This window comes from Saccoglossus kowalevskii, chromosome 12 (genome assembly GCF_978046115.1).
Source record: "Saccoglossus kowalevskii chromosome 12, keSacKowa6.1, whole genome shotgun sequence".
Taxonomy (NCBI): Eukaryota; Metazoa; Hemichordata; class Enteropneusta; family Harrimaniidae; genus Saccoglossus; species Saccoglossus kowalevskii.
In genome coordinates, this window is record NC_140652.1 from 37,662,364 (window position 1) to 37,676,559 (window position 14,196).

At 37.8% G+C, this 14,196-nt stretch overlaps 1 protein-coding gene across 1 annotated transcript in view; it reads right to left on the bottom strand.

Annotated features, from left to right (window-relative positions):
• LOC144350033 (WASH complex subunit 3-like) overlaps positions 1-14,196 on the bottom strand; it is a 49,665-nt gene that overhangs the window by 19,478 nt on the left and 15,991 nt on the right. Inside the window, exons 2-3 of the mRNA XM_085506647.1 lie at positions 9,050-9,148; positions 8,374-8,439 (exon numbers count right to left, since the gene is read on the bottom strand). Of these exons, the coding sequence (XP_085362773.1) occupies positions 8,374-8,439; positions 9,050-9,148 (165 nt within the window). The remainder of the gene's footprint in view (positions 1-8,373; positions 8,440-9,049; positions 9,149-14,196) is intronic.

Below are 14,196 nucleotides of genomic sequence, written 5' to 3' on the forward strand. Positions count from 1 at the left end.
ACTGAGCTTACTTGTCTCCTGTGGATGTGTGAGACAAAGCAGTGTGAACCTCTACTGAGCTTACTCGTCTCCTGTGGATGTGTGAGACGGAGCAGTGCGAACCTCTACTGAGCTTACTCGTCTCCTGTGGATGTGTGAGACGGAGCAGTGTACATCTCTACTGAGCTTACTTGTCTCCTGTGGATGTGTAAGACGGGACAGTGTGAACCTCTACTGAGCTTACTTGTCTCCTGTGGATATGTGAGACAAAGCAGTGTGAACCTCTACTGAGCTTACTTGTCTCCTGTGGATGTGTGAGACAAAGCAGTGTGAACCTCTACTGAGCTTACTTGTCTCCTGTGGATGTGTGAGACAAAGCAGTGTGAACCTCTACTGAGCTTACTTGTCTCCTGTGGATGTGTGAGACAAAGCAGTGTGAACCTCTACTGAGCTTACTCGTCTCCTGTGGATGTGTGGGACGGAGCAGTGTGCATCTCTACTGAGCTTACTCGTCTCCTGTGGATGTGTAAGACGGAGCAGTGCGAACCTCTACTGAGCTTACTCGTCTCCTGTGGATGTGTGAGACGGAGCAGTGTACATCTCTACTGAGCGTACTTGTCTCCTGTGGATGTGTAAGACAAAGCAGTGTGAACCTCTACTGAGCTTACTTGTCTCCTGTGGATGTGTGAGACAAAGCAGTGTGAACCTCTACTGAGCTTACTCGTCTCCTGTGGATGTGTGAGACAAAGCAGTGTGAACCTCTACTGAGCTTACTCGTCTCCTGTGGATGTGTGGGACGGAGCAGTGTGAACCTCTACTGAGCTTACTCGTCTCCTGTGGATATGTGAGACAAAGCAGTGTGAACCTCTACTGAGCTTACTTGTCTCCTGTGGATGTGTGAGACAAAGCAGTGTGAACCTCTACTGAGCTTACTCGTCTCCTGTGGATGTGTGAGACGGAGCAGTGTAAACCTCTACTGAGCTTACTCGTCTCCTGTGGATATGTGAGACGGAGCAGAACACTTCATTGTACTCATTCCACCGGCCACTGTTGTATTTCATCATGGGATTTTATGAAGTTCCGATGGCAACAAAATCCATCTCCACACATCTCACATGTGTTTTTGCACTTTCTAGTATTTTACAAAAACAGACTTGCTCATAGCTTCACACACACACAACTGTAATTCGCACAGGTTCATACTCCAAGCCACGCAATGAGTGCAATCCAACAAAACAAGCAAAATTAAAATTCTCAAGATGGTAAATCTAATTGCTTTGTCTGTTACAGATGTTGGTTTGCTTGTGAAGCTACAAACAAAGCAATAAATATTGTTTTGAAACATTCCCTACTTCAAGTCGCCGAAGTTACTAACCACTTACGTTCACTGCGATAGCGAGAGTATTATTTGCCTTCGAAAAATGATTTCTTGATTTATGGAATGTACTCTAAACTTTCAAATGCTGAAGTCGAAACAACATTGATGTCATGTAAGTTGGTTAATTTTGCAGCGCAACCTTACTAGTATCTAAAAAAATAAACAACCCAAGTTTAATTTGTGCGTAAAAGTTTCAATGGCAAATGCAATGTTTATTCACCACCAATAGCAATGTTGATATTTGCATCTCTTTTGTTCGAATGGCTGCGAACAATTTGAATAACAAACAGTGTATAGATTCATTGTTACTAGTAACCGTGATAGATCGGACCATGGAGGTAAAATGATCAGACTTTTTCCCGTACTGGCTATTCAGAAAACGACAACTAATGTATATACGGGAATTATTCCTTATGATGACTGAACTTATACTATTTTCAACATTAGTGTTTGTTAGTTGGGCAAATCAGTGTTCAAAATTTGTTGTTCCGAAATTTTCCAACTGTCTGAAAATCATCCGGGTCCGGAAATGGCTGCCCTCATTGTTTGGGGTCAGGATTTTAAAAGCCTGACCGGAACAGGAAGTCAGTAAAAGACAAACAAATTTTTTGTTAGCGTGGGTGAACGTTGGTTAGCGTGGGGGGGGGGGGAACAAAAGTACTAATCCGAAAATTCATTGTCTATTCTTGTTTGTGTTTGGTCCAGGCAACGTTTGCGGAATGTGACGTAGCTCTGTCTTTGAGAATATGTTATGCCAGTTTTTGAGCAAATAAAACATCTGTTGATCAAATTATCGTAATTTTTACTTGTACTACCGGTATACTATTTAAAAAAACGTTTGAGTGTTTACTACCTTATACTAAAATATATTTGGATATTTAGAGTACTACCAATTCCAACTTATAGTCCGGTTAGACTTAAAATACACCACGAATATTCACTTTTGAGATATAATTTTTGGTATGTGTTGGTTCTTGGATATCTAAGCTTCGTTGTCCTGTACTTCGTTTAGTAATTCGAACTTCACAGTTTGCGTAAAAAGGGAGAGTTGCGCGATTTTGACATTGAAAATGTCTTTGCTTCATTATTTGCTGAGGGACGGTCGCTTAGGTATGTGCTCTGTAACTTACAGCACATGAACCTAAAAATGTTAGGTAATCAAACAAAAATGACATTGTACTAAAGTCCAAAAAGTACGCTCAAGGTCTTCATTTTTCTTGTAGCATAAAAACGATTTACTCCCTGGCTTATTGTGACACCCTCAAATCAACTGATTTCCATTCCCCTCAAGAGTCAAAATGGTATGTGCCTCCATTTTACGCTACAACTGGAAAAAGTATTTTTTGCTTGACGTGTTCATTTGTCTTCAATTACTTTTCAGTGGCTGTCACTGTCGCATTCTGAGTCTTGCTGATAAAATCAAGAAATCTTTCATTTCTTTGTCAACTAACACGCCGGAAATCAAATTAGCATAACAATGTGTTCAAAGGTTGTTGCCATTTTATTAGACAGCTTTCCGCACTAGTGCCACACCACATACAACTAAACCATTTAAACCTTTGTTAGGAAATTCACATGTAAATTGCATTTGTAAGTCACGTACCATAAATTGCGTTTTACAGTCCCTCACGTTTGTTAGATAACCAGAACATTGATTAGTTTCAAAAACGTTAGTTGTTAAATTCACGTTTAAAACAGTTTTTGATCTTTGTGAATTGATGATAAGCAAACAATCACGGTAGATTGGCCCGATGTACTGTCGATCGGGAACGGAAGGGAGATAAGACTCGATTTTCATAGACGTAGGTCGTTTAGATCGGATGGATACTTTTGTTTCAGGTTTGTCGTTGTTTTGGGTGAATATAGAACATGTTCAAGCCCAAAATTGTAGCAATAACGTTCACGTCGCTGTACGTTAAAACACGCTCTTGAACTTGACAACATTCACTTACGGACCACAAAGATTGATAATTCGATTGCTGACCGGGATAGCTACATTTAGTGTTCATATTTATGCAATATAAAATCATATCGATGCTGTGGGCGGCGAAGGCTGACAGATTGTTTTGGTTCTGTGGCCGACTCATTGCACGGGCAACTGACATTAGCTGACTTTGTTTTACAATTCTGACGTGTTCTGGGCTGTATATAACAGTTAGACACTGACAAGTAAGTAGGTTGGCACTAGTAAACAGCCCGGAACATAGTCAATATAGGAGTCTGAATCAGTTAGGCCCTGAAAATGGCGCCATCGCACAGTATTCCATTAATGAACGAAGTTCACATAACAATCTTATGCCTACAAATCATCCCATAATTAACGACAAGTTGTTACTAGCTTATACTAAAACAAGCCGGTAGAGGCTGGTTGGCGATCGGCTCCACTCAAAAAACAAGCAACATGTTGTTGGCTGTTGCCACGGTAGGCACCGGGCATCGTATACGAAGTTCGCTAAAAAAACACTCAGTCTTTAGAAGTCACTTTATTTTATTGCTAGAACGTATCCTGCTGTTAAATTTATTATTTCCAATTGTTTTGCAATAGTATTTTCTAGATTGAAGGCAGCATTTACAGTTCATTCAAAGTTCAAAGGTGCGTTGCGATTACGTTGATCAATGTTAAAATGTCGGTTCCGGTGATCTCTTAATACATTTGGGGGCGAAAGTATTCAAAAATAAGTTTTTGGATGTTGCAATGGCAGTAGTGGGCCAGGATTTTTTTCCTATTAGTGACGGTACGACCTACCTGTCAAGTATGAACATAATCAGCCAAGCCAAAAAAATCATAGAGGAGTTAAAAGTCGTTGCTGATGAAAAGTTACCTCCACTTTGAGGTAAATTTTCTCGGTAATGAAATAGACATAAGAAAAACAAACAGTATATTTTGCCTACACCGAAGCTGAGTATAATGAGCTACGTCCGTGCTTTTTAAAAAGAAACGGTGGGCTAGAATTTGTGTTCAGATTTTACAACCTAACTACAGTGAAAGTGTGATTTGCCTGCCAAGTTTGAATCAAATCGGCTCAGCCCAAAAAATCACAGAAGAGTTAGAAAGCCATTCCTGGGGAACAGTTACCCCAACTTTGGGGTCAAATTTCTTGGTAATGAAAAAAATTCAAATAGTAACTTTGTGTCCACACTCAAGCTGAGTAGAATGAGCTATGTTAGGGGTGTTTTATCCCATATTTGTAGGAGGAGATACATTTGGCACGAAGTTTTTTTTTTGGCTTTTGGCAACGGTGGGCCAAATTTTTTTCAGATTTTTTCCAATAACTAGGGTGAAGGTGTGACCTACCTACCAATTTTGAGCGAAATCGGCCAAGCCCAAAAAATCGCAGAAGAAATAATACATGAAAACACTGGAAATCACAGACACACACATACAATACTACAAAAGTGGTTTTACGGGCAATCCTAGTGGAGCGGATCGCCAATATGTTATTTCGAGTACTAACAAATTCCCACTTCAGTCTGATTAGAATTAAAATACACCACGAATATTCACTTTTGAGATTTTTGGTATGTGTTGGTTCTTGGATATTTCAGCTTCGTCGTCCTGTACTTCATTTAGTAATTCGAACTTCCCAGATTATGTCAAATCGGAGAGTTTCTTGATTTCCATATCAAAACCGCCTTGGCTTAATTATTTGCTGGGGGGGGGGGGGCAACTTGCAGCGCATGAACCTAAACATGTTAGGTAATCAAATTCACGGGAAGTTGACAATCCCTAATACTGCTAAATCGCCAGTTGTGAACTTTATCAGGATTCCCGTATAAAGTTACACATCATTCTAGCAAGGAAAAATATTGATTACTGTTGTGCAGGTTATATAATAAAATATGAAATAATTAATATTTCATTTTTGTTAGTATATCTTTATTTATTAAAATATGTACACATTATATCTAATTGGGGTGGGTATTGCCAAGCAAGTTTATAAAATTATAAACAAATATTTTCGTAAATAACACTGACCGTGAAATACGCCTTTGAAGTATTACTGATGGATACTTTATATTGCAATTTCTTTCAATTTGAATCAGTTGTATTGCAATGCATTAGTAATAATAATAATATTTATTGCATCTTTAGAAATACAGTATTTCTATCAGTACAGTAGCAATAAAGGTATAATAAATAAGTATAAATAATGTAAATATATACATTCCTTTATTTCATTGTTGAGACTGAGTTATACAGTTTGTTACGTACTACAATTTATCTATATTGGAAAACGATTATGAGGATTATTAATTTCAATAAACAATATTCAAATATCCTTTGCAACACAAATAAGATCATAATGGTAATGTTTATTCGTCTTTGAAACTAGAGGCATTATCAGAGCATGGACCATGACCAGTTGTTAAAGAAACATAAAACTTTAATTCTCAACAAGGATGAAAGGACCAGTTACTGAGACAAAACCCTACTCCCCGCGAAACCCTACAGATACAAAACCCAATTAAAAAAAGCTACTAGTTTAGTTCCACAAATATCTTAATATTAAAAAAAAACGTTATAATTTTTTATTGGCCAAATACCTTTCGGTGAGAAAAAATGTTCTGTAATCTGCAAACACGCATTTTTAGCACCACGAATTTGACGACGCTCAAACTATTGTGAAACAAGCCATGCATGGCACAGTCCCCGTTAGTTATCAAATTTGAGATATATAGTTATGTTTATAGTAATATAGCTGGAATATAACCATGTCAGGAATATGATTTTTTTAACATTAAAATGATTGACATTTGTATCTGATCCTCAAACAAGTACTTGTCCATATTGAGAGATATTGCTCTGGAACAGTATTCAAAATCAGCCATTTTGCATGTATATGAAATATAACATGATGTATAATGAATATATAAAATTTGAATATAATCAGTCAAAGTATTTAAGAGATATGGCTCTAGAAGCCCAATCATTAAAACAAAATGGCCGCCAGTCAGCTATTTTGAATCCAATCTGAAAATAAAATGACATGCATCAGGAACCTGTAATGTCTAACGTGTGTTATAAGTTTGAACAAAATCCATCCATAAATGCAAGAAATGCTTGATATTCGAGGATTTTTTTAGCACAAAAATAGCACACTTTGAAAAAGATCATCAAACCAATATATCCGTATATCTGTGACATGATGTATAGTGAATATTAAAAATTTTAACATAATCAGACAAGACAAGTCAGACATATGGGTAAGGAAACCCATTCATTAAAACAAAATGGCCGCCAGACAGCCATTTTGAATCTGATCTGAAAAATAAAATGACGTGCATCAGGAACCCGTAATGACTAATGTATGTATCAAGTTTGAACGAAATCCATCCATAAATGCCAGAAATGCTTGATATTTGATGATTTTTTAGTACAAAAATGACAACCATTCGGCCATTTTGAATAGGATAGTCAAACTAATATATCTATGACATGATGTATAATGAATATTTAAAATTTGAACATAATCAGTCAAACAATATATTGGAGATATGGCATGAGAACCACATTGATTAATACAAAATGGCCGCCAGTCGGCCATTTTGAATGTTATCTGAAAAACAAAATTATTTGCATCAAGGTCCCATAATGTCTAATGTATATACCAAGTTTGAGCAAAATCCATCTGTAAACAGCCGAGAAATGGTTGCTTTTTATGATTTTTTAGCACAAAAATGGCCGCCATTCGGCCATCTTGAATCAGATCGTAAAACAAAATGATGTGCATCAAGGTCCTATAATGTCCAACATATACAAGGTTTGAACAAAATCCATCTGTAAACAACCGGGAAATGCTCGATTTTGATGATTTTTAGCACAAAAATGATCGCCATTCGTCCATCTTGAATCAGATCATGAAACAAATTGACGTGCATATGTATGATATCATGTATGATGCAAGTGTGAAGTTTGATTGTGATTGGTCCAGGCATTTCTAAGATACAGGTCCGGACGCACGCACAGATGCACGCACGCACGCTTACATGCACGCACGGAGGTCAAAACATAAGTCCCCGTTTTCGAACGTTTTCATGATTCAACCACTCAAATCATATCCCAGATAAAGACTTCTCAAAATATATGACTCAATATTATGTTACCCCTTTGGAAAAGAGCAATTTCGGCGTTTTCATCTGCCGATTGTGCCAATTACTTTAATTTATTTGTTTCCAATAGCTTCGTAATTGTTTCCCAGAAATGTTGTATAACTGTATTTCACTCGAAACATCCCGATTGAGTTGATACACAGGCTTGAAAATCATTGCCGCCTATGAGTCTATGGATTTCACATTTTTAAAAAGCTGGAACTCAGAATGGGGCACAGTCTGAATTTTCTCGATGGCGTAGAATGAGGGGCGGGAGCAGATTATTAGATCAAGAATGGAAACATTGTTTAAACTTTGTTACAATTGACCCAGATTGCGTTCTTGAATGCAAAAAAAGTTTGTACGCAAATGATTAGAGCAGTTTCCAATAATTTTGTACTTTTCGATGCCTCTACAAATGTTATAACAGTATTTCACATAAAACCATCCCGATTGCGTTGATAAACACTAAAACAGGATTGAAAATCATTTTTTAACCCAGAATGGGGCACAGTATGAATTTTCTTGATGGTGCAGAATGAGGGATGCAGAATGGGCTTATTTTGGGAAATGCGCCGGCACATTCTGGTGGCGCAGAGTACCGATTTTGATCCCTTCATATATCTCGGGTATGAGAAGATAAACAGTCAGTTAACTAAGACTGGCTAACAAGAAGTTGAGTAGTCAACTGCGGCCCATTTTAATAAAGTGTGGATACGACTGGAACAATAAAGCTTTTGCACATTTGAAATTGGCATGTCAAATATGGAATGAAGTGCCAAGGTCGGAACACAGTGCTGAGGTCCCAAATAAAGCGTAGTTTTCACAAATGCACAGAGCACCTCAGCACTAAAAAGCCCTGGGGAGAACCCTGATGATTGACATTTCTGTATATTTATGAGTATTATGAATATTACACTGTTTACCTTTGCTTCTAAAATATTTAAAGTTGTTTCCAGCCTCTGTATCCTGATATAAAGATTGCCAAGTTTCTGAAATAAAATGATATTACCCGTTACCCTCGTCTTGCTATAAGTAAGAATGGTATCAGCATACAGTCTTATTAGACAATGCAAATTCCATGTAAGGAATGATAATGCAAAAAACATACACACACACACACACACACACACACACACACACACACACACACACACACACACACACACACACACACACACACACACACACACACACACACACACACACACACACACACACACACACATACACACATACACACACACACACACACACACACACACACACACACACACATACACACACACACACACACACTAACTGCAAAGACTCCCATTTTGTGCATCGCATAACACGAAAGTTGACCACCTTATTCTTGCAATTGAAATTAGGAGATAAAAGTAAGCTGTCACCTCACAGATCAATACACTTTTTTCATAATAATCTCATATTATCAGATAATTATTATGCTCTATGCTCACTTATTGCCTGCCTCACAAAATACTAATAATTGTTGAGATGGTACAAAATTTTTAAAAATTTTCTTTTTTTGGAGACAGCCAAATTTAATGTGACCAAAACATAAAATATAAACACATTTCATCAAAACATGTCACTTACCTCCTCACACACACAGGAAAATTTATTGAGAAATCTGACAGTATGCGTTATAAAATGGTTGAGAAATGCCAGCATTCGCTTCTGGTGTATCGCTTCAACCTACAATAGGAAAATAAGATTGCATAACTAGTAAAGCTTGCCCATTGACATAATAAATAATGAATAGTACATCTGTTTTACTTAAATAAAGAAAGTGTACACTTTAGGGTACAGATGCAGGTTTGTGGGCACATGGGAGTGAAATTTTTTTTTTTTTTTGCTTTTTATTATCCAAACAGTCTTGGTTACAGACTGTTAAAATTTTGTAGAATTGTGAATAGTGGAACATACTCAAAAAACGATTTTAAAATATAGATAACAGGTGCAAACATTCCCTCTTGAATGCTTAGCAAGATTTAGCAAGGCTGCGCATAAATAATAAAAAAGAAACATGGTGAAAAAAAGAAATGACGGGATCTCCATATTATGCACTATATTTAACTTTTTACAAAACGATAATACATTTAACTGTTACAGCCATTTTAATTATGGGCATTAGCAAACTTCTTACTGAGTGAATTGTTATGCAAATTAGCAATTATCTCAGCTTCTTTTTAGGGCACATCCCAGAACTTTAAAAAAAATAGCTCCTAGACGCTTTGACCTTTTGTTTTGAAATTTTCACAAATGATTGACAATGTGTTTATCTTCAAAACGTCTTCGGGGCATTTGTTTGGGTTGAACAGTGTTACAACAATCGTACATACAACTAGCATGGGTGTTAATTTATGCATAAACTTGAAGTAGTGAAATTTGAGCTGCTGCCCTGCAAAATTGACAACTGGTAGACAGTTTTCAAGACAGCACTTTCTTCATAGTAAACAGATGTAGCCGTAAACCAATTTTGACAGGAAACAGAAGCATGGTTTAGAAGCTAATTTTTTTTATTTCACTTTTGACTAAAAAAGCACATTTTTGTGCATATTTCAAACTACACAGTCCATAAAAAAAATACTAACAAAATTTTGAAATTTCATACAATAAGCTTTCCGAAAATATATAGTTTTGTGGACAAGGGAGGTCATCTTGGTTTCCTAATCAACTAATTAAAATACTTGTCAGGTAAACTGCATCTCTACCTTAAAGTAGAAAGTCTAACAACTAAAATAATGTAGTGTTCTCTCATCTAATGTGTGCCATCTTTGTTTATGTAATTAGACTTAAACAAACTCATTCACTTCACACTGTAAAAGTATCTATGTTTAGGTGAAATGGCCACAGACATGATCAGTGACAACTTCACACTGTAAAAGTATCTATGTTTTGATGAAATGGCCACAGACATGATCAGTGACAACTTCACACTGTAAAAGTATCTATGTTTTGGTGAAATGGCCACAGACATGATCAATGACAACTTCACACTGTAAAAGTATCTATGTTTTGGTTTTGGTGAAATGGCCACAGACATGATCAGTGACAACTTCACACTGTAAAAGTATCTATGTTTTGATGAAATGGCCACAGACATGATTAGTGACAACTTCATACTGTAAAAGTATCTATGTTTTGGTTTTGGTGAAATGGCCACAGACATGATCAGTGACAACTTCATACTGTAAAAGTATCTATGTTTTGGTTTTGGTGAAATGGCCACAGACATGATCAGTGACAACTTCACACTGTAAAAGTATCTATGTTTTGATGAAATGGCCACAGACATGATCAGTGACAACTTCACACTGTAAAAGTATCTATGTTTTGATGAAATGGCCACAGACATGATCAGTGACAACTTCACACTGTAAAAGTATCTATGTTTTGGTGAAATGGCCACAGACATGATCAGTGACAACTTCACACTGTAAAAGTATCTATGTTTTGATGAAATGGCCACAGACATGATCAGTGACAACTTCACACTGTAAAAGTATCTATGTTTTGGTGAAATGGCCACAGACATGATCAGTGACAACTTCACACTGTAAAAGTATCTATGTTTTGGTGAAATGGCCACAGACATGATCAGTGACAACTTCACACTGTAAAAGTATCTATGTTTTGATGAAATGGCCACAGACATGATCAGTGACAACTTCACACTGTAAAAGTATCTATGTTTTGGTGAAATGGCCACAGACATGATCAATGACAACTTCACACTGTAAAAGTATCTATGTTTTGATGAAATGGCCACAGACATGATCAGTGACAACTTCTGTCAGGTGCTAGGAATCAGCCACCCTAAATACCAAATAGCAAACCGTTGTCGGCCTAAGAGGCAAGAGATCCGTGGTCGGGTATGAGGAGAAACTACACAAGTCCTAGTGCGTATTAAATTAACAAATAAATCAATTTAATCAACAGAATATCGATATCATAACACGTCTTAAATCTATACTTATGTGCACAAGTTAAAGCCCCAACACTACTAAATGTAACCTTTTATAATAACATACAGGAATTCATTTGTACTGCAGCACAACTAATTTATACGACGTCAGCTCTGGTAATGAATATAGCAGTACAATTAATTTATTTAATATCAGTTCTGGTAACAAGTACAGCAGTACAATGTTCACTCTATGACTAGTGGTTACTGTTAACGCAATGCAGATATGTCACTTAGCTATGTATCACATTCACGGCGAAACAGTTTCAATGCAGATCAAACTCCTATACAAATTGACGTAGACTCGACGATCCAGAGCATATGACGAGTTCCATACAGGGTAGTCTGGGAACTGCAGTCTTCTTACATACAGGGAGTCAACAATACCGGACTTTAAGTCACTGGCTGGTTAGTTGGAAGTCTTTTAATCTAATGGCTGGATAAGGAAATCAACAAAAGTGACTAGAGATGACAGTTTGGCGACTATACAAACGCCGACAGTCCTCATTTGAAAATATAATTACCTTGTCACAAGTACAATAATAAAACTAGAAACTACATAGTATTACAATCGTTTTGTTTAACAGATTACGAAATATAACTTATGAAATGTTGCCTCTCAGTCCCAATATGTACAGAATTATATGGTTACAATACAAGTAGCACAGCAATACACTTGTTCACACTAGACAACTGGCCGCGAAAATAATCGTATTTGACAATCTTTTACGTGCAACTAAATTTACACAAAATATATGCACAATATGAAATTACTTACTTACACGAGAATTCTTTCACACACTTCACGCTCAGCAACGGAGGGTCTAGAGGCCGGTCCCACCGAACCCCGCCTCGAGTTATCCCCAGCAACACCACACCACCACGCCAGTCACACCCAGTACTCAGCCACGCTGCCTGTGTCAAATTGACACAATACTGCTTTTTGGTAGTACCGAACTTACTTCCACTCGAATAGCAGAAAACTGGCTCAGAGAGCACTAGAGCGCAATACACCAGTATATGGATACATCGACTGCCTAGAAAAGCTATGGTGCGGAATTTCTTCTAACCCACTGAGCAGAGTAACCTGACTTGTTGCTCCTTCAAAGTCCAAAACGAAGTGTGCTTCTAACAGCACTACACTGTACTGGCTAAAACAAAGCCCTACTCATTAGCATAACAATGCCTAATACAGCTTCCACCTCAGCTATGTGAGCACCTGTAATTCCAGTGCCACCCATAATATGACAACTTCACACTGTAAAAGTATCTATGTTTTGGTTTTGGTAAAATGGCCACAGACATGATCAGTGACAACTTCACACTATAAAAGTATCTATGTGTGGGATATACCATGACTACCAAGGCGACAGCCATAATATCGTTGTGATATATCTAACATACACACCGAGCGATGAGTTGCAGGGAAACACCCCTTATTTTATAATGAAATAACCCCAAATTAATTGTATTCTCATTTGAGGTCAATATCAGAACAAATGGTTTCACCCTATTGTTCGCAATGTCCATAGAATCGTTATATACATCTGGGACAAATAATTCAGATTTCAACCAATCAGATTTATAGATTCTAAAAGTGATTCGTTCTGCAAAACACACTATCTAGGGGTATAAATAAGAAGCCCAAGAAGCATGTTCTCTCTTTTTGGCATTCGTGGGACAATGGGTTACGCTGTATTTTCAGATGTCAGTGAGAACAAGTTGATCGAGGCTACCCAGTATCTGAATGAACTCGGCTTGGAAAACATTGATTTGCAAGAGTTGCATGTTCTTAAGGTATGTGATATCGTGCTCATTCATTATATTAATAATAACGAACATCATTTATTGTTTTATGAAAGATATAAAGAAAAACTGATGACATGTCATTTATTTATATTGTTTCAGGGACATCCACGTGAACGTTTAGCTGACCCTGTGACTGATTCGACAGTATGATCCACGTGGTTGTTTTGCTGACCCTGTGACCGATTCAATAGTATGATCCACGTGGACGTTTTGCTGACTCTGTGACCGATTCGACAGTATGATCCACATGAATGTTTTGCTGACCCTGTGACCGATTCGACAGTATGATCCACGTGGACGTTTAGCTGACTCTGTGACCGATTCGACAGTATGATCCACGTGGACGTTTAGCTGACTCTGTGACCGATTTGACAGTATGATCCACGTGAACGTTTAGCTGACTCTGTGACCGATTCGACAGTATGATCCACGTGGTTGTTTTGCTGACCCTGTGACCGATTCAACAGTATGATCCACGTGGACGTTTTGCTGACTCTGTGACCGATTCGACAGTATGATCCACATGAATGTTTTGCTGACCCTGTGACCGATTCGACAGTATGATCCACGTGGACGTTTAGCTGACTCTGTGACCGATTCGACAGTATGATCCACGTGGACGTTTAGCTGACTCTGTGACCGATTTGACAGTATGATCCACGTGAACGTTTAGCTGACTCTGTGACCGATTCGACAGTATGATCCACGTGGACGTTTAGCTGACTCTGTGACCGATTCGACAGTATGATCCACGTGAACGTTTAGCTGACTCTGTGACCGATTCGACAGTATGATCCACGTGAACGTTTTGCTGACCCTGTGACCTATTCGACAGTATGATCCACGTGGACGTTTTGCTGACCCTGTGACCGATTCGACAGCATGATCCACATGGACATTTTGCTGACCCTGTGACCGATTCAACAGTATGATCCATGTGGACGTTTTGCTGACTCTATGACCTATT